This window comes from Hemiscyllium ocellatum, chromosome 19 (genome assembly GCF_020745735.1).
Source record: "Hemiscyllium ocellatum isolate sHemOce1 chromosome 19, sHemOce1.pat.X.cur, whole genome shotgun sequence".
Taxonomy (NCBI): domain Eukaryota; kingdom Metazoa; phylum Chordata; class Chondrichthyes; order Orectolobiformes; family Hemiscylliidae; genus Hemiscyllium; species Hemiscyllium ocellatum.
In genome coordinates, this window is record NC_083419.1 from 4,083,838 (window position 1) to 4,108,612 (window position 24,775).

General features: G+C 42.6%; 1 protein-coding gene across 1 annotated transcript in view; it reads left to right on the forward strand.

Annotated features, from left to right (window-relative positions):
* Positions 1-15,014, forward strand: part of washc3 (WASH complex subunit 3) — a 46,302-nt gene extending 31,288 nt beyond the window's left edge. Inside the window, exons 5-7 of the mRNA XM_060839597.1 lie at positions 2,159-2,272; positions 5,481-5,545; positions 11,935-15,014. Of these exons, the coding sequence (XP_060695580.1) occupies positions 2,159-2,272; positions 5,481-5,545; positions 11,935-12,016 (261 nt within the window). The 3' untranslated portion in view covers positions 12,017-15,014. The remainder of the gene's footprint in view (positions 1-2,158; positions 2,273-5,480; positions 5,546-11,934) is intronic.
* Positions 15,015-24,775: the final 9,761 nt, after the last annotated feature.

A 24,775-nucleotide genomic window follows, 5' to 3' on the forward strand; every position in this document is an offset into this window, starting at 1 on the left:
TGAATTGGTTTACTATGTTAAAGGCATGAAATATGTTTTCCAACCTTTTTCATTTTTTGACTTGCTTTCTAACCTAATATTTAACTTTGAGTTGAGTAAAGAGCAGAGAATTTCATATTTAATGTTAATTCTGTATGAATCTTCCATGTTGTCATGATCACATTGGCCTGTAATTGGTGATGGAGTGCAAAATTGTAGCTGCTTAGTGGAAAGCTTTCAAAGTAGGAGCTGTCATCCATCTTCTACTAAGCTTAAGTTCCTTGTTTTGAAATCATATCAATTGTAAGGAAAAGATTAATTAAGAATTATATCATGTCTCTGCATTATCTTTTAAAATTGTATATAATAGCAAGATAAAGCTGTTTTTATCAACAAAATATAGGACTTTTAAACCTTTCTGTCCTCTAGAATACAGACTGTCACTTCAGTGGAGTGCATTCCTCCAATTATGTCATCTACACATCTGACTGGCACTTTCTCACCCATGTCATTCTAATCATTCACCATTGCCTGTCTAGTCAATTAAAAAGGCTTCACTTGTGGCATATTAAGTGATCTGGCTATTTTGGGTGTGCTTCATCATGGAATCCTTCTTTTAACAGATGACCCTGCTTCAGTAACTGCAGGGTTTCGTCCCTCACCCATTTCTCGTCTTCCGACCAGCTGCTAGAGAATTTGTTCTTCTGTTTTCCTTTCTTGCTGTGCTCTCTCATTCAATTGGATCAAAGGTCAGTGTTATAGTCCCACAGCTACTCATGGGTTGTCAGGGTAGTTTCTTATTGGTTTGGCCCCAGAATGCGAGGTGGCAAAAATGCAATGGATCTTTTTAATCTGCATGTTGTATCTTCCTCTCGTGCCACTAACCCTATCTCCTCTTTAGCAATGTGCTGGCTGAGGCTGAACCACAATGTTTGCAACCATGCCATTCTATTTGATCCTGGTTAAACCTTCCAAATTGCATCCTCTCCATTGTCAAGATCACATGCTTCCAGCTTAATGGCACCGCTATTTTATCTGCTCCTGATCCCATCATCTTTGTCCTTACTATCCCCTGTCTATTTGCTTGTTCTGTTGGCCAGTTCCCATTCTTTGTTTTCCATAAATAAACATGTCTAAATCTCTGCTACCAAATCGTTAACTGCCTTGGCAGCTTGTTGGTCCAGGAGATGAGCTTCTAATGACATTTATGGTCTATCATCAACTTCTGCCTAGTTCCATTGCTGAAGCATTGCCCATCTCCTGTTGTGCCTTATCTGCTGCTGAAACCCTCATCTCTGCCTTTATTCCCACTCGACTTGGCCACTGCAGTGTTCTCCTGACTGGCCTCCTCCAGGTCACCCTCCGTAAACTTGAACTTGACTAAAATTTTGCTGCCTGTGTTCTAAGTTGTTTCCTCGTTAAGTGGCATCTTTATTTTAAATTTCTCATTCATCATCTTTTATGGTCCCTCCATGAACTCTGCCACCTCAGTCTCTGTAACCTCCTTCCTCCATACGACCCTCTGAGGTGCCTGCCTTGCCTTGAGCATTCCTGATTGTGACCACCGCACCATAAATGCCAATTCTCTCCTCCATTCAATTTGCTCCTTAAATCTATTTTGTTGATTTTGACCATCTATCCTAATAACTCCTCCTGCCACTCCGGGTTAGATTTTGTTCGATGCTTCTGTGAAATGCCTTGGGACATTTCGTTGTGTTCAGGCCACTGTACAAATGTAAGTTTTTCTTGTTACTACATTGGCTTTCTACAGTAGCCATTGCCTATAGTAGGCAAACTTCATTCACACCGAAGAGCCTCTTGTAAGCAGTGGGGACAGTACCCAGGAGATTTTTCTTGTCAGTTGCAGAGAATGATGCTGTGCTTATCTATATAACATCACTTCAGAGGTAACTGACTATATATGAATGCTGTCCTACATGCGGATCTACCATTACCACCTTTCCCCAACTATCAGTCAACTTGGGATGTATGAGTGCACTTCTGAGGATAGTTTGACTGCATCTGTCTTTGTTTTGTACTTTCTGTGTGAGTCAATTTCTTATATGGGTTTTGTACTCAGCAGCTTTTTTTTTTAAATTTAAAGAAATTTAGTTCCTTTCATTCAGGTTTTGACACTCTTGATTTTTGTCTCTTATTGGAGTTATTTTTTATTTTGCAGAGCCAACAAAACATTGAATCTACAACCCAAAGCAAAGTGGATTCCCTGACAGAGAATGTTATTACTGTTGCCAAGGACCCTCGATATGCAAGATACCTGAAGATGGTCCAAGTGGTGTGTTAATTTTCTTTCTCTTGGTGTTAGAAGTCTTGACTTGACATCAACCATTATTAATCTTTTCACATTGAAACATAGAACAATAGGAGTAGGCCGTTCAGCCCTTCAAGCTTGCTCTACTATTCGTTATGTTCATGATTGACCATCTCACTTGAGCCTGGTCCTGCTTTTCTCCCCCCATATCCAATGGTGTCTTTAACGTCAATGCTATATCCAACTCCTTTAAATCATGTTTTGGGGAACATTACTTAAAGGGAGGACTGTAGAAGGCAATGGCAAATTTTCAAAGAGCACATGGGTGAATTGCAACAATTGTGCAAAGGTGAAATGGAAAAGCTGGCTAAACCACAGGGTGCAAGGGAAATTAGAGGTCGTATTAGATCCAAGGAAGAAGCATACAAATTGGCCAGAAAAAAACAACAGACCAGAGGAGTGGGAGCAGTTCAGAATTCAGCAAAGGAGGGCGAAGGGATTGATTAAGAAAGGGAAAATTGAGTACAAGAGTAAGTATGTGAAAAGAAAAAAAAGATTAGTGAAGACATTAAAGGTCCCTTATAGCCAGAAGCAGGGGAATTTATAATGGGGAACAAAGAAATGGCTGACCAGCTAAATATATATTTTGATTCTGTGTTCACAAAGACAGGCATAAATCATATACCCGAAATATTGGGGAACATAGGATTAAGTGAAAAGGAGAAACTGAAGAATATCAGCATTAGTAAAGAAATGGTGTACAGCACATTTATGGCTTTGAAGGCTGATAAATCCCCAGAGCCTGATAATCTACATCCAAGAGTTCTTAAGGAAATGACCCTAGAAGTAGTGGATGCATTGGTGGTCATCTTCGAAGATTCTTCAGACACTGGAACAATTGGGTGGTAGCTAATATAACCCTTCTATTTAAGAAGGAGATAGCAAAAATTACAGACCACTTAGCCAGATGTCAGTAGTGGCGAAAACACTAGAGTCCATTATAAAAAAAATTAATAGCTGAGCATTGGAAATCATTGGAAGGATCAGACAGTCAGCATGAATTACAAAAGGGAAATCATGCTTAGCATATCTATTGGAGTTCTTTGAGGATGTAAGTCATACTGAAATGAGAGGGAGCCAGTGAATCACATAATCATCAAATTGTGCAGTACGGAAGGAGGCCTTGATCCATTGTGTCTGCATCAGCTCCCGAAAGAGCTATCCAGCTAACCACTCTCCAGCCCTGTTTAAATGCAAATTCTTTGTGTTAAATTCCTGCAGGCACCCTCTGATCTGGCCTTTCACTTGTTTTCTGCTTCTCCAAAACTTTACCCTCCCTTCTCTGCATACATTTCTCCAACTGCTTAGTCTTCCTTTATGCTAGCTACATCCAGCAGAAACCACATCCAGATGACTTTATAGAGATGAATAAAGGCAACTGCAGAGGTGTGAGGGAGGAGCTGAGTAGAATTGACTGGGAGAGGAGCCTAGCAGGAAAGACAGTGGAACAACAATGATAGGAGTTTCTGGGAGTAATTCAGGAGGCACAGCAAAGATTCATCCTGAGGAAAAAGAAGCATACTAAAAGGACGATGAGGCAACCATGGCTGACAAGGGAAGTAGGAGGGTAAGCTAGCCTGTGATGTAAACAAAGATTGCAAGAGTTTCTTTAAATGTATAAAGGGCAAAAGATTGGCAAAAGTGAACATCGGGCTGCTGGAAACTGATGCTGGAGAAGTAGTAATGGGGAACAAAGATGTGGCGGGGAACTAAACAAGTACTTTGTGTCAGTCTTCACAGTGGAAGGTACAAGTGTTGTACATCCTAACAATTCGAGAGAGTCCAGGCCAAATATGAGTTACTAGAAAATAAAAGCAGGGATGTACTTCTGAGGCTTTATAAAGCTCTGGTCAGACCACATGTAGAGTATTGTGAGCAACTTTGGGCTCCACACCTCAGGGAGGATGTACTGGCCCTGGAGCGGGTTCAAAGGAGATTCACGAGAATGATCCCAGAAATGGAAGGCTTAACGTATGAGAAACTTTTGAGAACTCTGGGTCTATGCTTGATGGAATTTGGAAGTCTATAGGGGAATCCAATTGAAGCGTACAGAATACTGAATGGTCTGGGCAGAGTGGATGTTGGGAAGATGTTCCCATTGGTGGGAAAAACTAAGATCCAAGGGCATTGCCTTAGAATAAAGGGAAGACTTTTTAAACCAGTGATGAGGAGAAACTTCTTCAACCAGAGAATAGTGAATCTGTCACAGAGGGCTATGGAGGCCAGGTCATTCCATTTGTCTAAGACAGAGATAGATAGGTTCTTGATTGTCATGGGGATTAAAGGTTACGGGGAGAATGAGATGGTGAAATGGATCAGTCATGATGAAATGACAGGGCAGACTTGATGGGCAGAATGGCCTACTTTCAGCTCCTATATCTTATGGGATAGTGCTTAGATTAGAGATTAGATTAGATTCGCTACAGTATGGAAACAGGCCCTTCGGCCCAACAAGTTCACACCGACCCTTTGAAGAGTAACCCACCCAGACCCATTCCTCAACCCTACATTTATTCCTGACTAATGCACCTAACACGATGGGCAATTTAACATTGCCAGTCCACCTAACCTGCACATCTCTGGATTGTGGGAGGAAACCAGAGCACCCGGAGGAAACCCACGCACACACGGGGAGAATGTGCAAACTCCACACTGTGAGGCAGCAGTTCTAACCACTGAGCCACTGTGCTGCTATAGAATTTCAAACTGTTAAGTTTTTTTTATGGCTTGTTCTGAGGATTTCTCAGTCCAATATTCGTTGGTGGCACAGTGGTTAGCACTGCTGCCTCACAGCGCCTGAGACCCGGGTTCAATTCCCGACTCAGGCGACAGACTGTGTGGAGTTTGCATGTTCTCCCTGTGTCTGCGTGGGTTTCCTCCGGGTGCTCCGGTTTCCTCCCACAGTCCAAAGATGTGCGGGTCATGTGAATTGGCCATGCTAAATTGCCCGTAGTGTTAGGTAAGGGGTAAGTGTAGGGGTATGGGTGGGTTGCGCTTCGGCGGGTCAGTGTGGACTTGTTGGGCCGAAGGGCCTGTTTCCACACTGTAAGTAATCTAATCTAATCTAATTTCAACATTCCCCTAACTAGAGTGTTCTGGCCATTTCATTATGCTTTGCTGTTTTGAACTATTGACAATGTGGAATTTTCTGAATCTCCTTTCTGTGTTGCAGGGTGTTCCTGTTATGGCCATAAGAAACAAAATGATTTCTGAGGGACTCGACCCAGACCTGTTGGAGTGAGTTTCCACCAAATTCTGAAACTTCTCCATTTGTTCAAATGTTCTTTTCTCTCTGACTCTCGTATATAGTTAATTCACTTGAACCAGAGGAATGGGCTGCATCCAACACTGCTCCATACCGTGTGTCCAGAGTTTTGTGAATCACGTACTAAGCTTCAAAGAATGTTTATGGAGAGTTGGATGCTTTTCAAACCTTCTAACAAATTTTGATCTGCTCCTTTGAGGTACTGGTGCCAAGAATAGCCCTGTGCAATCTGTTGGCCCCACGAAATTCAAACAAATAAAACCAGAGAGTGAAAAGTAAACACGCAGGATAGTGGAAATATGGAATGCTGTGCTTCAGAAAGCTATGGAGGCAATGGTGCAATTGGAGTTTGCAAGATTGAGATCAGTAAGGATTTTGTTCAGCAAGTGTGTCAAGGCATATACACATTAAATGATGTTAAGATCACAGATATGATTGTTGGCAAAGCCAGTATTTATTGACCATCTCTAATTACTTTTAAAAAATTCAAATATAGACCACTTGGCCCCTTTAGCTGCTCCACCATTCAGTAAGATCATAGCTGATCAGTTTGTGTTTCAAATTCCACACTCCCATAGTAAACATGTCCTGAAGTGCCTCCAGTGTGTTTATACCTTTGCTTCAGTAAGGAGACCAAAACTACACACGGTACTTGATATGTGGTCTCACTAATGCTGTGTATAACTGAAGCCTAACATTCTTGCATTCTGTTCAATTCTTTTCACAATAAAGGATAACACCCCCTTCACCTTTCTGGTTACAACCCATGCATTAGAACTAAGTCCCCTGTATCTCCAGATTTTGTAATCGTTCTCCATTTAACCTACTATTTTTTCACTTTTTCATTTTCCCACATGAAGTTCCACCTGCCAGATGTTTGCTCACTTAGTCAGCTATTGATATCCTTCTGAAACTTTCTGATGTCATTTTCACAAAATATTTTTTCCTACTTACCTTGGTTTAATCTGTGAGTTTATCTACCATGCCTACAGACTGCTCGTCCAAGTCATTGATGTACATTATAAAAGGTTGAGGCCTAACCAGACCCGTACAAAACTCCACTGCTCACATTTTGTCAATCGGATATTTATGCCAGACAGCCAATCTTCTATCCATGCCACTATGTTAGCCCCATGCCGTGAGATTTTATTTTCTGCAGTAACATTGATATAGCACCTTATCAAATGCGTTCTGGAAAACCAAATACAGTATTTTATCCACAGCACATCTTACTCATTCAACGGCTTCCAATAAATCGTTTCAGTTCTCTTTGACAAAACCATGCTAAATCTTCCTGGTGAGAGAATCATAGAGTCATACAGCACAGAAACAGACCCTTTTTGCCCAACTTGTTTGCGCAGATCAGTTTCCTGAAGTAAACTAGTCCCATTTGCCTGCATTTGGCCTATATCCCTCCAAATCTTTCCTCTACATTTACCTGTCCAAATGTCTTTCAAATCTAAGGGTGCAGCTGTAATCCCTGTAGTGATTGATTCTGATGCAGTCCACAGGACAGGCATCAAGTTAACTAGCTTATAATTTCCTGCTTTCTGCTTCCTTTTTTTGAACATAAGGTTTATGTTTGCTACTTTTCAGTCTACTGGAACCTTTCCTGAATCAAGGGAGTTTTGAAAGTTAACACCAATGCATTTACCACCTAATTAGTACCTCTTTTCAGACCCTAGGATGAACTTGTCAGCCCATAGCTCCATCAGTTTTCTCAGCTTTCCTCATGATTATAGTTTTGCAAAGTTTCTCTCTCCTTTCCACCTTCTGATTTATAGCTACGCCTGGAATGATATTTGTGTCCTCTATAGTGAAGTCAGAGCAAAATATTTATTCCTTTCATCCATCATTTCCTTGCAATCTCAGCCCTCGATGTTGTGCCGACCTGTCATACCAACCTGAAGCCCATCTAACCTACACTATTCCATGTATGTCCATATGCTTGTCCAATGATGACTTAAATGTACTTAAAGTTGGCAAATCTACTACTGTTGCAGGCAAAGCATTCCATACCCTTACTACTCTCTGAGTAAAGAAACAACCTCTGACATCTGTCCTATATCTATAACCCCTCAATTTAAAGTTATGCCCCTTGTGTTCGCCATCGCCATACTTGGAAAAAGGCTCTCCCTGAATACCCTATCTAACCCTCTAATTATCTTATATGTCGCTATTACATCACCTCTCAACCTTCTTCTCTCTAACAATAACAGCCTCAAGTCCCGCAGCCTTTCCTTGTAAGACCTTCCCTCTGTACCAGGCAACATCCTAGTAAATCTCCTCTGCACCCTTTCCAAAGCTTCCACATCCTTCTCATAATGCAGTGACTAGAACTGTACACAATACAGTGACCGCACCAGAGTTTTGTACAGTTGTAGCATAACCTCATGGTTCCAGAACTCGCTCCTTCTATTAATAAAAGCTAAAACACTGTATGCCTTCTTAACAACCCTGTTAACCTGGGTGGCAACTTTCAAGGATCTGTGTACCTGGACACCGAGATCTCTCTGCTCATCTACACTACCAAGAATCTTACCATTAGCCCAGTACTTTGCATTCCGGTTACTCTGACCAAAGTGAATCACCTCACACTTGTCCGCATTAAACTCCATTTGCCACCTCTCAGCCCAGCTCTGCAGCTTATCTATGTCTCTCTGTAACCTACAGCATCCTTCGTCATTATTCACAACTCCACCGACCTTAGTGTCGTCTGCAAATTAACTAACCCACTCTTCTACGCCCTCATCCAGGTCGTTTATAAAAATGACGAACAGCAGTGGACCCAACACCGACCCTTGCGGTACACCATTAGTAACTGGACTCCAGGATGAACATTTCCCATCAACCACCACCCTCTGTCGTCTTTCAGCAAGCCAATTACTGATCCAAACTGCTACATATCCCACAATCCCATTCCTCCGTATTTTGTACAATAGCCCACTGTGGGGAACCTTATCGAATGTTTTGCTGAAATCCATATACACCACATCAACCGGTTTACTCTCATCTACCTGTTTGGTCACTTTCTCAAAGAACTCAATAAGGTTTGTGAGGCATGACCTACCCTTCACAAAACTGTGCTGACTATCCGTAATCAAATTATTCTTTTCTAGATGATTATAAATCCTATCTCTTATAACCTTTTCCAACAACTGAAGTAAGGCTCACTGGTCTATAATTATCAGGGTTGTCTCTACTCCCCTTCTTGAACAGGGGAATCACATTTGCTATCCCCCAGTCTTCTGGCACTATTCCTGTAGACAATGATGATTTAAAGATCAATGCCAAAGGCTCGGCAATCTCCTCCCTGGCTTCCCATCTGGCCCAGGGGACTTATCTATTTTCACACTCTGCAGGATTTCTAATACCTCTTCCTTGTGAACCTCAATCTTTGCTGTCCTTTCCTCTGCATCTCTGGAATTATTCGGAGGCCTATAGAAAACTCCCAACAGGGTGACCTCTCCTTTCCTGTTTCTAACCTCAGCCCATACTACCTCAGTTGACGAGTCCCCAAACATCCTTTCTGCAACTGTAATACTGAAAATGTGTTGCTGGAAAAGCGCAGCAGGTCAGGCAGCATCCAAGGAACAGGAAATTCGACGTTTCGGGCAAAAGCCCTTCATCAGGAATGAGGAAAGTGGGACACACTTTCCTCATTCCTGATGAAGGGCTTATGCCCAAAACGTTGAATTTCCTGTTCCTTGGATGCTGCCTGACCTGCTGCGCTTTTCCAGCAACACATTTTCAGTTCTGATCTCCAGCATCTGCAGACCTCACTTTTTCCTGCAACTGTAATACTGTCCATGACAAGCAATGCCACACACACCCTCTTTTACCGTCTTCTCTGTTCTTACTGAAACATCTAAATCCTGAAACCTGCAACAACCATTCCTGTCCCCTGCTCTATCTATGTCTCTGAAATGGCCACAACATCGAAGTCCCAGGTACTAACCCATACTGCAAGTTCACCCACCTTATTCCAGATGCTTCTGGCGTTGAAGTAGACATACTTCAAACCATCTTCTTGCTTGCCGGTGCCATCTTGCATCCCTGAAACTTGATTTTGGACCTCCCTACTCTCAACCTTTTCTATACTCGAACTATAATTTTGGTTCCCATCCCCCTGCTGGATTAGTTTAAACTCATCCCAATAGCCTTAGCGAATTTTTCCCCCAGGATATTGGTACCCCTCTGGTTCAGATGAAGACCATCCTGCTTGTAGAGGTTCCACCTACCCAAGAAAGAGCCCCAATATCCAAGAATCCAAAACCCTCCCTCCTGTACCATCCCTGTAGCCACAAGTCCAACTCCTCTCTCTCCCTGTTCCTCGCCTAACTAGCAAGTGGCACAGGCAACAAACCAGAGACAACTCTGTTTGTCCTAGCTCTTAGCTTCCATCCTAGCTCCCTGAATTTCTGCCTTAAATCCCCATCTCTTATCCTACCTATGTCGTTGATGCCTATGTGGACCATGACTTGGGGCTGCTCTCCCTCCCCCTTAAGAATCCCAAAAACACGATCAGAGACATCACGAACCCTGGCACCTGGGAGGCAACACACCAACCGTAAGAGTCTCCCGTCCCCACAGAACCTCCTATCTGTCCCCCTAACTATGGAGTTCCCAATGACTACTGCTCTGCTCCTCATCCCCCTTCCCTTCTGAGCAGCAGGGACAGACTCTGTGCCAGAGCCCTGTGCCCCACTGCTTTCCCCTGGTAAGTCACCCCCCACCCCACTCTCCCAACCGTATCCAAAACGGTATACTTATTGTTGAGGGGAACGACCACAAGGGTTCCCTGTACTGCCTGCCAGTTCCCTTTCCGTCCCCAGACTGTAACCCATCTGCCTTTTTCTTGTACCATAGGAGTGACTACCTCCCTGTAACTCCTCTCGATAACCCCCTCTGCCTCCTGAATGATCCAAAGTTCACCCAGCTCCAGCTCCAGTTCCCTAACGTGGCTTTTGAGGAGCTGGAGTTGGGTGCATTTCCCACAGATGTAGTCAGCATTCTGCAGGAGGAACATTCCACTGCCCTCACTTCCAGTCCCACTACTCTAAATTCCCAAAGAGTCTGTTGAAAAAATAAGGAATAAAAAATAAGCTCATTACCTTACCAATCTGGCGTACAGAACCTTTTTTTTTGGTTAGATCTTTTCTCGAACTACAGTTTTGGTTTCCATCCCCTGCTGGATTAGTTTAAACCCACCCCAATAGCCTTAGCTCTCTAGTGGACCTGCATTCACTTTACTTACAGTTTTCCTTTTTAAATAACTGAAGAAACTCTTGCTATCTATTTTTACACTCCTAGGTAGCTTCATCTCTTATCATGGTGACAATGAGATGCTTTCTTAAAACTGCTGATTGGCTTTCCTGTAGCAGTAGTAAAATTCTTTCAAAGCCAATAAGTCCTGGAATGGAATAAAAACAGAGAATATTGGAGAACTTCATCAGGTCTGGCAGCGTCTGAGGAGAGAGAAACAGAATTAACATTTCAAGCCCATTGTGACTCATGTTCAGAACTACCCACGAGGAGGACTTAAACCTGCTCGGTCAAAGTTAGGATTGTTAACCACAACTACTGCAGTTCCCTGTATATGTCATAGAGATGTACAGCACGGAAACAGACCCTTCGGTCCAACCTGTCCATGCCGACCAGATATCCCAACCCAATATAGTCTGACCTGCCAGCACCTGGCTTATATCCCTCCAAACCCTTCCCATTCATATACTATCCAAATGCCTTTTAAATGTTGCAACTGTACCAGCTTCCACCACTTCCTCTGGCACCTCATTCCATATACGTACCACCCTCTGCATGAAAACGTTGCCCCTTCGGTTCCTTTTATATCTTTCCCCTCTCACCCTAAACCTTTGCCCTCTAGTTCTGGACTCTTCCAGCCCAGAGAAAAGACTTTGTCTATTTACCCTATCCATGCTCCTCAATTTTGTAAACCTCTATTAGGTCACCCCTCAGCCTCCAACACTCCAGGGAAAACAGCCCCAGCCTGTTCAGCCTCTTCCTATAGCTCAGATCCTCCAACCCTGGCAACATCCTTGTAAACCTTTTCTGAACCCTTTCAAGTTTCACAACATCTTTCCACATCCTAGACTATCCCAGCAAAACCTACTTCTTACTTCAATATGTAGGCTCCTTCACTGAAGTATTCCAGTGGCCGTGGATCACTGTTAAATGAGAATATTTGTTTTAGTTAAATTGCAGTTGACAAAGCTTCTGTTTTTTATTTGCAATAGCTTGTTTTTTTCCGTCATGAATCAGTGCTGCAAGTTCACTGTGCTGATTCCTTTAGGATTTTGCTCTTTGATTATCCCACGTATTACTGTTTCTCCTTGTGCAGGACTCCAGATGCCCCAGTTCCCGATGGAGTTAAAGAAGATGAAGGAGACAGCTCAGGCAGCGAATCTTCATTCAGTGATTGAAAACAGACTTCAATTCTCAAACAGACATATTTCAATTCTCATACTAGAGATCATGGAACACTGTCTGTAATATCGAGGGGCATTGATCTTTTTTTGATGGTTAAACAATGCAAAAGGATTGTGTCAGTATGAAGCTGCCTCCATCACTGTATGTGAACACACCACTCAGTCTTAAACCAAGTCTCTGCCACAAGTCTGTCGATAGCTTGTAAGTTTTATGACCATTTGAATGCCAAGCTGCACTTTTATTTGTGCATGAAGTTATAATCTCTTTTCTATGTATTTAGCTGTACTGTCAACGATGTGGGTGAACAAATTGGGATTGTCATCAAGGTGTTAAATGCAAATGAATATGAGATAATGTTATTTCCATATTTTATATACCAGGCACCATGTCGAATTTGTTTGGCTTTATCTTGGAAAAATTATGGAACGGATTGTTCATGTGCTGTTCTGTTCCCACATAAAGAGAAGCTGTCCCCTAATGAGTAAAACCTGGTCTGTGAAGAGTAGACTTGTGCAGAACTGAAGAAATTGTAAATGATTACCTGTTATGTTTACTGTTGACTTGGCTGAGTCACAAACAAGAACACTTCCCCCACACTGCTTCATTGTAACTACTCCGCTGGTGTTAGGAGCCTGATGCTTGGCTATGTGCTGTTAGGTGAGAATTATCTGTCTTCACACCTCTGTTCCTCCCTGGTAGTCATTGTCATTTTCAGGCTGAGAGTCTGAATTTGACAGGGTGTGTCAGATGTTTACCTCCTGGTATTGATCCTGAGAGGTAACTCCAGCTGCAGCACTCCATCCTCCCCATGTGTTCGGATTTAGTACCATCCTTTAAAGCTGATGCAAGGTCTGATGGACATTGCTCCTGCAGGGACTTGTGCTGAAGAGTGCATAACCTTCGTCGAAACTGAGAAGCTAATTTTAAGACAACATCATAACTCACAATTGCTTCAAAATTTATAGACCTGTTAATATTGAATAATTATTGAGCAGTAACATTTTCAAATCTTAGTTCTTCTTTGTTCTTGGACACAAGCAGCATTGAGAAGCTCAGTATTTTATCATCCCATCCAAGGTATACTATCCTGAGCAGCCCTGAATTTCCCAGGGGAACCTCCTGTTTGTTAAACACTGAAACATTCATGAACCTCGTCATTGCAGACACTGAGTCCAGACCATTTAACCTTCAGGTGAAAAGGTGGGTCAAAGTCTAAAAATAATTCAGTGCCTACCTTAGGGGCTGGCATTCTGCCCTCAACACTAATAATGGGAAATGCAACATCAATTTTCATATTGTAATCACACCACCTAGTCCATGATGGCACTACAGCGATATAATGGAGTAAATCTACCCATGGCAAGCGCAGGGCAGCAAGTTGTACTTGAAGGGAGTAAGAGTTGGATAATAGTGCATTGTCTGTAATCCTACCTTCAAAGCCCATGCTATTAATGTATAGCACGTAGCTGGGGTGTCAGACCTTTTCCAGTTCCATCACCAATTGAGCTACGTTTCTTGTCAAATATATTAGTAACGAAGAGAAAGGACTGACATTTATATAGTACATTTCCCACCCTCAGGATATTGAAAGCATTTTACTGCTTATATATTTTAGCCTTCCATAAATTTATCTTTCCAATGCAATTTCAAGTATTGAGTTATTTTATTCACCGAATCAAGTACCAGTTGAATATTTGTTTGTTGTAATTGTACTGCCGATAGGTGAAAAATTGGTTGAATTGTGACAGCAGTAGCTTGGAGTGAGAGGCTGGATCCCAGACTGGCCCAGGAGGTGACTCAAACATTGCTAGAATTTCTTTTTGCTGAGGCTCTTGTACCTGTCACATGAACATCAACAGCACATGGTTTGAGCAAACCAACGAATACACTTCCTAAGTAATCCAGGAACCTTCCTAATACATGTATGTTTTTCTGAAGAGCACAAACATCCTAAATTGCAACAGTGTCAACACTTTGAAAGTTCTTTATTGGTTGTAAAGTGCATTGGAATGACCTGAGATCATGCAAGGCACTATATAAATGCAAGTACACTTGCTCACTTGAAGCAGTCTCCTTGCATTTTTCTGCACCCTTTTATATTCCTGCACAAATTAAATGCTGTGCACTAAGTTGCTCAAAAGAATCTAAGTTGCACTGGAATTGTCAACGTTGATGACGTTACGAGAGCAACTGTGATGTTGGGATGGCTGAAATGTTGAGCAAGCTTTCTAGCATTAGTTGGAGTATCTACCCTGTGCAACAGACATCCTTGCAAAACTACTACAGTTTAACCAGGCAGCTCTGTGATCCACAGCCACGAGTTCAGATCAATTTTGGAACCCCTGCAGGTAAACTAGGTTTCTCTTCAGCTTAATATGATTTCACATCACTTCAGTTAGAGTCGAATAAGAAACCTAAAAATGATGTTTGTTTTGTCAATGCTCAGGTCTGTAATCTCCTAAACTTTTTCTTCATTAATAATTCAGTATTTGTTTTGTACTGCTGAAAATGAAGTAATAATCGTGATGTGCGCTGTATCTCAATATGTCAAGCTCAGATACTAAAACCTCTGATCCTTATTATTCATGTGCATTGTGTAGTGAGTTGAAGTTTGTGCGCCAAAGGCGTCAGGAGGTTACATCGTCTTGCAGTTCGATACATGATTCCTTTAACGCAGTCAGCCTGCCTATGTGGATCTTCTGTATTTGCTGTATTGCTGTGCTGTTGTAGGTATTATTGCTCACCCATTCCATAAACTTTATTTACAAAATTGATGAGGAAAGAAATGTGCACATGGAAATATCATAGGTATATGGGAGGTTTGATAACTGTCATTTTGTCTTTGGGTCAAACCTCCTAGGAATTGTGATGCTCTTTGCTTTAGTTCTCGAAGTTAGATATACAAAATTTATAGTTTTTTTCATTTGTGTCATAGATCTGTCACAAAGACCTAACTTCTAACTACTTTTCTTTCAAAAGATCAATACCCTGGGTCCTTTGTTCGAAAATAAAAACAAAATGATTTTCAAATGCTTTCTGTTTAAATGTTTTGTGGCATACCCATTGTTTTGTAATCACTTTGCTTGAGACCTCTCCCTCGGGTTTCATCAGTGCTTCTCGGAGGGTCAGTGTTAATGTGAGTCCTGCACAGAATCCCATTTCCCTTAACCTTTGCTGTAGCAAGAAATTACCCATTGTGGATGAGGCAAGTGTTTAGAGGTTTGTCACCTGGTGTCTGACTTCAGCAAGCAAGAGCTACAAGCCAAATCTGTCCCTTATCCAGAATAAATAAAGGGGACGTGGTGGGGCGTGTTAAATACAGAAAATTACTAATTCTTGTTTACTTAGGGAAACCATCGTCTGGCTCTGCTTTTTAAAAAAAACTTGCTCTCTGCAGTGTTGATTTTTTTTGTAGGCTGGGGCTTACCCTGGCTTGCCCTGTTCTTTTCAGTATTTGCATCGAAGGAACACTAGCAGATTAATTTATTTGTGAGCCAACTGATCAAATATCCATTTGTTCCAAGGTGCACACATTTATCCACATGAGGTATATGAGGAATAAATGCAGGCCAGAGGTGACATTGTGAGCCAGGAGTGATATTGAGGTGAGTAGGTTATTCCTGATGAAGGGCTTATGCTCGAAACGTCAAATTCTCTATTCCTGAGATGCTGCCTAACCTGCTGTGCTTTGACCAGCAACACATTTGCAGCTGTGATCTCCAGCATCTGCAGACCTCATTTTTTACTCTTTGATTTGTGCATCAACAGCAAAAAAAATGTCATATGAAACAGAAAAATGGCACTGTGGATGGTAGGACCGTGGAAAGCACCTAAGTTCAGAAGGACCTTAGTTTGCACATCCACAGAACTGTGCAGGGGAGAAAGTGGTTAAGACGACACATAGGGTATTTGCTTTTATTGGCTTAGCCAAGAGCAAGTAGGTTGTGTTGAATCTGTACAAAGTGTTGGTTAGGCCACACCTGGAACATGCAGTTCTGGTCACATTATGGAAAGGATGTGATTACATCAAGAGTGTACGAACAGAAAATTTACAGTCCAGGAACAAGCCCTTCGACCCTCCAAGCCTGAGCCAATCGAAATCCACTGTCTAAACCTGTCGCCCATTTCTGAAGCATCTGTATCCCTCTGCTCCCCACCCACTCATGCATCTGTCCAGACGCACCTTAACTGAATCGAACATGCCTACCTCTACTACCTCTGCTGGCAATGCATTCTAGGCACCTACCACCCTCTGTGTGAAGTACTTGCCACATATATCCCCCTTAAACCTCTCACCTTGAATGCACGAACTCTCGTTATTGAATCCCTCACCCTGGGAAAAAAACTTAACTCTATCCACCCTGTCTATACCCTTCATGATTTTGTAAACCTCAATCAGGTCCCCACCTCAATCTTTTTTTCTAATGAAAACAATCCTAACCTCTCTTCATAGCTAGCACCTTCCATACCAGGCAACATCCTCATAAACCTTCTCTGTACCCTCTCCAAAGCGTCCACATCCTTTTGGTAACATGGCGACCAGAACTGTACACAGTATTCTAAATGCAGCCGAACCAATGTCTTGTACAATGTTAACATGACCTGCCAGCTCTTCTACTCACTACCCTGTCCGATGAAGACAAGCATACCATATGCCTTCTTGACCACTCTATGCACCTGTGCAGCCACCTTCAGGGTACAATGGACCTGCACTCCCAGATCTCTCTGCCCATCAACTTTACCCAAGGCTCTTCCATTTACAGTATAGCTTGCTCTAGAATTAGACTTCCCAAAATGCATCACTTCACATTTGTCTGTATTGAAATCCATCTGCCACTTTTCTGCCCAATTCTCCAGTCTATCTATATTCTCCTGTATTCTCTGACAGTCCCTTATGCTTACTGCTACTCCACCAATCTTCGTGTCATCTGCAAACGTACTGATCAGACCAACAATGTCCCTTTCCCGACCATTTATGTATATCAGAAACAACAGCAGCCCCAGCACTGATCCCTGTGGAACACCACTGATCCCTGTGGAACACCCACTGATCCCTGTGGAACACCCACTGATCCCTGTGGAACACCCACTGATCCCTGTGGAACACCCACTGATCCCTGTGGAACACCCACTGGTCACCTTTCTCCATTTTGAGGAAGTCCCTTCAATTACTACCGTCTGTCTCCTGTAGCTCAGCCAGTTCTTTTTACCCACCTACCTAGAACACTCTGCGCACTATGTGACTTCACTTTCTCTATTAGTTTACCATGGGGAACCTTGTCAAACACCTTACTAAAGTCCATGTATATGACATCTACAGCTCTTCCTTTATCTATCAACTTGGTCATTTCCTCAAAGAACACTATTAATTTGGTACGGCACGATCTAGCCCACACAAAACCATCTTGCCTATCACTGATGAGCCCATTCTTTTCCAAATATGAATAGATTTTATCCCTCCGTACCTTCTCCACAACTTTCCCACCACTGACGTCAGGCTCACTGGTCTGTGGTTACCCGGAATATCCCTGCTACCCTTCTTGTACAGGGGGACAATGTGAGCAACCCTCCAGTCCCCCGGACCTCACCTGTGTATAAGGATGCTACAAAGATATCTATCAGGGCCCCAGCTATTTCCTCTCTCATCTCCCTCAGCAACCTGGGATAGATCCCATCCGGTCCTGGGGATTTGTCCACCTTAATATCCTTTAGCCTACCCAACACATCTTCCCTACTTATGTCAACATGATCCCGAGTACAGATGAGATTTGCCTGGGCTGCAGGATCTGAGCAATGAAGGTTGGGTGGACAGGCTGGGGTTGTTTGCCTTTGAGATGAGAAGTTTGTAGAGGAGTCTTCCAGTGATATATAAAATTATGAGGGATGTAGTGTGGTTGTAAGGCACCTTTTGCCTCAGTAGAGAGGCTAATAACCAGAGGGCATAGATTGAAGGTAAGAGGGAGAAGGCTAAGAGGAGAGTTGAGAATTTGTTTTCACTGAGTATGATGAGAGTTTGGAACAGTTGAGATATTGGACAGATCTTTTCCCAAAGAGGATAGCTGAGCCAGAAACATTTTAGTAATGTTTAGATGTTCACTGTGTTCCCGTAGCTGCCGGTGCTTTGGCCCAACAACTGGAAAACAGACACAGATTAGTGTAGTCAGATTTTTGTTGACCCACACAAGCACGATGAACCAAATGGCCTCCTCCTGTGCTGTAAATGTCTATGTGAAAGCAAGATTGAATAAATAGTCAGGGTAATTTGCCTGGCATTGCTGCCCACCATAGGTAGCAGAACACTAAACACGAGAGTTCCTCCCCTGAACCTCTGTGTCTGTCTCCTTGTTTAGGAATCTCCTTTCAGTCTACCAGTTTGGCCAAACCTTTTGGTGATCAGCCCTTTATAATTTCTTACAGGACTTGGTCAAAATTGATATTGCACTTGTGAAGATTTGGGAAGTTTCATTATGTTAAAGAAGTGATTATAAATGCAAGTTGCAGATAGGAGCATGAGCATTGATGAGAGCAGATGATGGAGAATGATAGACAGCGTTGGGATATCAGAGAGACATTCTCTTGCCTTTGCCAGTTGCACAGCTGACCTTCCAACCTTATCTCAGTCGCTTTTCCTTTTCAGAATATGAAACCATTTCACTGCACGTCTCTTGAAGGGTACCTGGTGAACATTGTCAGGATTTTGTGCTCAACAAGTTTTGAAAGCCGACAGACAAGTCAGATGGAAATTGAACTTTTATTACGGCAGACTTAACGAGTCAGTTTCTGTTCTTTAAAGACTAAAAATCTGATGAACAGATCGGAAGCAATTGACCAGCAAAATGTCCTTTCTCAGAGCAGTACGGTCCAGCTGCAGTGCAGTGCTCTCTCTAGTGGCCTTTACCAGAACTGCCTGACAAAAATGAGCCTGTTTGACTAGCAGATTGAGCAATTCTCTCCCTGTCTCTATCAGTTGACTTCCTGAGATGAATCTGTGTACATCAGAGAAATGCAGACTATGGGGTTTTGATCAAGATATGTAAAATAATCAACAAACTAAATTATGTTCACATGGAGAAATAATTTCTGAGACTGACTGTGGAAGGTTTGGTTCACATTTGCAAGTTAAATAAAGGCAGCATTAGGTTGGACGTTGGGCAGATCTTTTCCCAGACAGTAGTAAATGTGGCACTTTTTTATTCAGTCCTGGGACACGGGTGTCACTGGCTGAAGCAGCATTTATTGCCTGTCCTAGTTGTCTTTGAGAAGGTGGTGCTGTGCTGCCTTGCATTTATGTAGCATCTTGCATGACCTCAAGAAGCTTCAAATCACTTTTACACCTGACAAAGTACTTTTTGAAGTGTAGCCACTGTTTGAGGAAACAACAGACAATCTGCACGTCCGTCCACAAACTGTCGATGACAGCCATGATGTGTCAGGTGACTTTACCTGACCAGGGGACAGCACTCCAGAAGCTTGTGATCTCAAATAAACCTGTTGGACTATCACCTGGTGTCATGTGACTTCTGACTGTATCCACAAACTGCATTGTAATAATGGACAACCATCATATTTTAGTGTTGTTGAAAGTGGGATATTAAGTGACCATGATGAGGCAGGATACTCCCTCCTTCTGTTCTCTGAAGTAGGACCATAGGATCTTTGACATCTCCCTAAGATGGCAGACAGGGGCCTACCTGAGTCCCTCAACCAAAAAATGAAACATTCCATGATGTAGCACTCCCTCAGGACTGCCTGCAGTTTTGTGCTGTTTGTGGAGTTTGAAACATGATAGTAATTTTTGTCATTACTCACTGTTATCATTCTGCAAGGGAGTTAAACACTCAGTTTGAGGCATCGAGAGACCAGGAGCCAATGTAGGTTGATCAGAATGGGGTGTGGGATGGGCATTAATATAAAATAAAAACCACTGCAGATGCTGGAGATCTGAAACAAATAGAAATATCTGGAGAAACTCAGCAGGACTGGCAGCATCTTTGGAGAGAAAATGGACCACACATCGACTCCCGTGACCCTTCTTCAGACCAAAATGCGTCACTGGACTTGAAACGTTGTCTGTTTTTTCTTCAAAGATGCAACCAGTTCTGAGTTTCTTCAGCAATTTCTGTTTTTGTTTATTTCAGGATTCCAACATCCATAGCTCTTTGTTTGATATTAATGCAACTTAAGGGCAGCACAGTGTCTCAGTGGTTAGCACTGCTGTCTCACAATGTCAGGGACCTGGGTGCAGTCCCACTCTTGGGTGGCTATCTGTGTGGAATTTGTACATTCTCCCCGTGTCTGCGTGGGTTTCTGCCGGGTGCTCCAGGTTTCTCCAGCAGTCCAAAGATGTGCAGGTTTGGTGGATTGGCCATGCTAAATTGCCCATAGTGTCCAGGGATGTGCAGGTTAAGTGAGTTAGCCATGGAAAATGCAGAGTTACAGGGATGGGTCTGGGTGACATGCTCTTCAGAGGGTTCATGTGGGCTTGTTGGGCCAAATGGCCTGCCTCCATTCTAAAATATGGACAGCTGAGTTTTGGCTGCATTGAAGTTCTCAGAGAGTGAAGGACAAGAAGCAGGCCAGGAGAGAATTGTAAGAATAGAGTCCAAAGGAGTGGATGGCATTGATGAAACATTGAGCGACAACTGAGCTGAGGTAGGAGTGAAAGCAGGGTTTGTTGTTTGTGGAAATAGTGACTTTTTGTGTTTGAAATAAGTTGTCAGACGTCTGGCTTGGGGATGACCAAGATGCCAATAGATTTGGTCTTGCTGATGGAAGAAATTGCAACTCACTTAAGGTTAAGACATCAGAATATAATCTGATATTAAGTGTTAGGGATCTTTTCCAGATTCTGCATTATACCAGGAATGATATGTGCCTCTTCCTGTCTTGTGATCCTTAACTGTGAATGAGATTGCCTAATTAGGTGCTAACTTTAAGAAACTTTGTGCTCCCGCCATACGGGCTAAATTGACTCTGGCTTATTTGCTTCAATTTTTTCTAGGGGATGGTATTTTTCCTAGATTGCAATACACAAGAATTCACTGGACTGATGGCCAATTAATTAAGCTAATGCCAAAGCCACCAGAAGTGCCTGTCCTCTGAAATATTGCCAGAAAACTGGAGATTAGCAAATGTTGTCCCTCTGTTCAAGAAGGGGAGCAGAGGCAACCCTGGTAATTATAGACTGGTGAGCCTTACTTTGGTTGTGGGTAAAGTGTTGGAAAGGATTGTCAGAGATAGGATTTATAATCATCTAAGATTAATTTGATTAAGAATAGTCAACACGGTTTTGTGAAGGGTAGGTCATGCCTCACAAACCTTACTGAGTTCTTTGAGAAGGTGATGAAACAGGTGGATGAGGGTAAAGTGGTGTACATGGATTTCAGTAAGGGATTTGATAAGGTTCCCCGTGTTAGGCTATTGTAGAAAATACAGAGGCATGGACTGAGGGTGATTTGGTGGTTTGGATCAGAAATTGGCTATTTGTAAGAGGTCAGAGGATGGTGGTTGATGGGAATGTTTATCCTGGAGTTCAATTACTAATGATGGATCACAAGGATGTGTTTTGGGACCACTACTGTTTGTGATTTTTATAAATGACCTGGATGAGGGTGTAGAGGGATGGGTTAGTAAATTTGCAGATGACACTAAGGTCGGGGGGAGTTGTGGACAGTGCGGAAAGTTACAGATTACAGAGGGACATAGATAAGCTACAGAGCTGGGCTGAGAGGTGGCAAATGGAGTTTAATATGGAAAAGTGTGAGGTGATTCACTTTGGAAGGAGTAACAGGAATACAGAGTACTGGGCTAATGGTAAGATTATTGGTAGTGTGGATGAGCAGAGACATCTTGGTATCCACATACATAGATTTCTCAAAGTTGCCACCTACGTTCATAAGGTCATTAAGAAGGCATACAGTGTGTATTAGCTTTTATTAAGTTTCGGAGCCACGAAGTCATGTTGAAGCTGTACGAGACATTGGTGTGGCTGCACTTAGAGTATTGCATACAATTCTGGTTGCCGCATTATAGGGAGGAACATGGAAGCATTGGAAAGGGTGCAGAGGAGATCTTGGGTGATTATTCTCCAAACCACAGCGAAACAAAATCCTTATGTTACCGAGCAGAGCATGGAAACAGTACCTAAGTCCTAACCAGGATACGGATTAAATCCCTAATAGTTGCTGTCAATCTGATCCACAAGCCAACTGTGTAATTAACTGAGCTAACTGGCCCCTTTAAAACAAATTATCTTATAATTTATCCAATTGCAGTTTGTGTGTTCTTAGAACTGTGCAAATTTGATGCCCTTTGCCCACATTATAACACTGTCTATACTTGAATAGTTTTTGACTATCAAATATTTTGAGATGACTTGAGGTCTTGGAATATACATTCTGACTGTGGTATCTCTCTCTCTGTCTCACACACACACACACACACACACACACACACAGCTTTCTATTAAAACATCGTGTCCTGTCAGCTCAGCTGTCGAACTCCAAAACACTGATTTCTCGTTTACTGTTTCGGGGTCTTTCAGTCTAAGAGAATTCACCAAATGAGGTCATTGTGATTCACTAAAATAACAACAAAATAAATGAGTGTTTGCAGAAATATTTCGAAACTCTTAGCATCAAAAAAATGTTTCAGCAATTTCCCAGTCCAGGCCAGAGTGTTAAGCCAGAGTCAGTTCAGCCTGTAAGACAGGAACACAAAATGGTCTTCTGTCACTGAGCAACAAGAACAGGTGAGAATTCACCTGGTTCTGGAGGAGCAGCACCTTAACATGTCCTTCCATTTAAGCACAGGTTGGGGGTGTTGATTTTAATGCATGGGTTGATTTTTCTCTAGTTGCTCCCGAGAATAAATTTACACTGGGAATTTGGGGTAGATTCATCACCCCACCTCCTTGTGTTTATAGCATTGCCATCCATTAATGAGCACAAAGAATTGTAAATATTAAAAAAGTCAAATGGTTTTGCATCACATCATTGCAATTTAACCTTTAAACCAATTGAGGGCGCTGCTGTCCACTCTCTTTGTTGAGGGGAGCTAACAGTTTGTCATGATGTGGAGGTGCCGGTGTTGGACTGGGGTGTTCAAGGTTAAAATCACACAACACCAGGTTACAATCCAACAGGTACCTGTTGTGTGATTTTTAACATTTACGTCCATTCATATCCCAAGTTGTGACATCCTGCATGACTCTTAAAAAAGTAAACCTTCCCTTTTTCTCCTCCTGAAGTTGCCTGCAGCCTTTTACACAGTTGAACAGACAGTCCTCCTCCAAACCCTCTGCATTGTCTTCCAAATGGGATGGGATTCCATTCTTATCCATCTAATCATTTCCCAGAGCACTGCTTGCGATGGCTGCTCTTCCTGCTCACACCATTATTCCTGGAATCTCCCAAAGAACTAAATGTAACTTTCTCCTATTTCGCATCAGTCTTTATTCATGAAAAAGTAGTTATGGTGAAAGTAATTGTAATTCAGACACCAGAGGGATTAGAAACACCAACAGAAATTGCTGGAGAAGCTAAGCAAGTCAGTTCTGAGGAAGGGTCACCAGACCCAAAAGGTTAACTCTGATTTCTCTTCACGGATGCTGCCAGACCTGCTGAGTTTCTCCAGAAATTTCTGTTTATGTTTCTAATTTTCAACAGCCACAGCTCGTTCGGTTTTGCCTGAAAGGTTTAGAATCTATAAGGAAGTGGTATCGGACAGGCTGTCTGTACAGTATTTACAGGGAGAAAGTGCAGACTGCAGGTACAGGAGATCAGTGACAAACAGTGTGGTGCTGGAAAAGCACAGCAGGTCAGACAGCATCCAAGGAGCAGGAACGTCGATGTTTCAGGCATAAGCCCTTTATCAGGAATTCCTGATGAAAGGCTCATGCTCGAAACGTTGACTCTCCTGCTCCCTGGAAGCTGCCTGACCTGCTGTGCTTTTCCAGCACCACACTGTTTGGCACTGATTACACTTTATTTGGAGTTGATAAAGGATGAGGACCAGAGAGATAATCTTGCAAAACTGAGAAGTGAGTGGAAATTGCAGAGGTAATATTTTTCAGCCATGCTTTGTCTCTAGGACGGTGCCAGAGGACTGGAGAACTGCAAATATAATACCCTTGTTAAAGGGTGCAAAGATAAGCCCAATACCACCCGGTCAGTCAGTTTAACTCCAGTGGTCAGGAAATTATAATTCAGGACAAAATTAGGAATCACATTCAGGAATTCTGTGGGGAGTAATTCACCTTCTGTCTCCACCGTCTACAAGGCACAAGTCAGGAATGTGATGGAATACTCCCTACTCACCTGGGTGGGGGCAGCTCCAATAACTCTCAAGAATCTTACCACCATCCTGAACAAAGCAGCCCACTTGATTAGCACCACATCCACAAACATCCACTCCCTGTAACAACGACGCTAAGTAACTCTAGTATTTGCTATCTATAAGATGCATTGCAGAAATTCACCAAAGATCTTGAGATAGCACAGTCCAAATCCATGACCACTTCCATCTAGAAGAACAAGGGTAGGAGATACAGCACCCCCTGCAAGTTCCCCTCCAAGCCACTCACCATCCTAACTTGGAAATATATTGCCATTCTTTCATTGTCACTGGGTTAAAATCCTGGAATTCCCTCCCTAAGGGCATTGGGGGTCAACCTACAGCACACAGACTGCAGTGGTTCAAGAAGGCAGCTCACCCCCACCTTTTCAAGGGCAGTTGGGATGGGCAGTAACTGC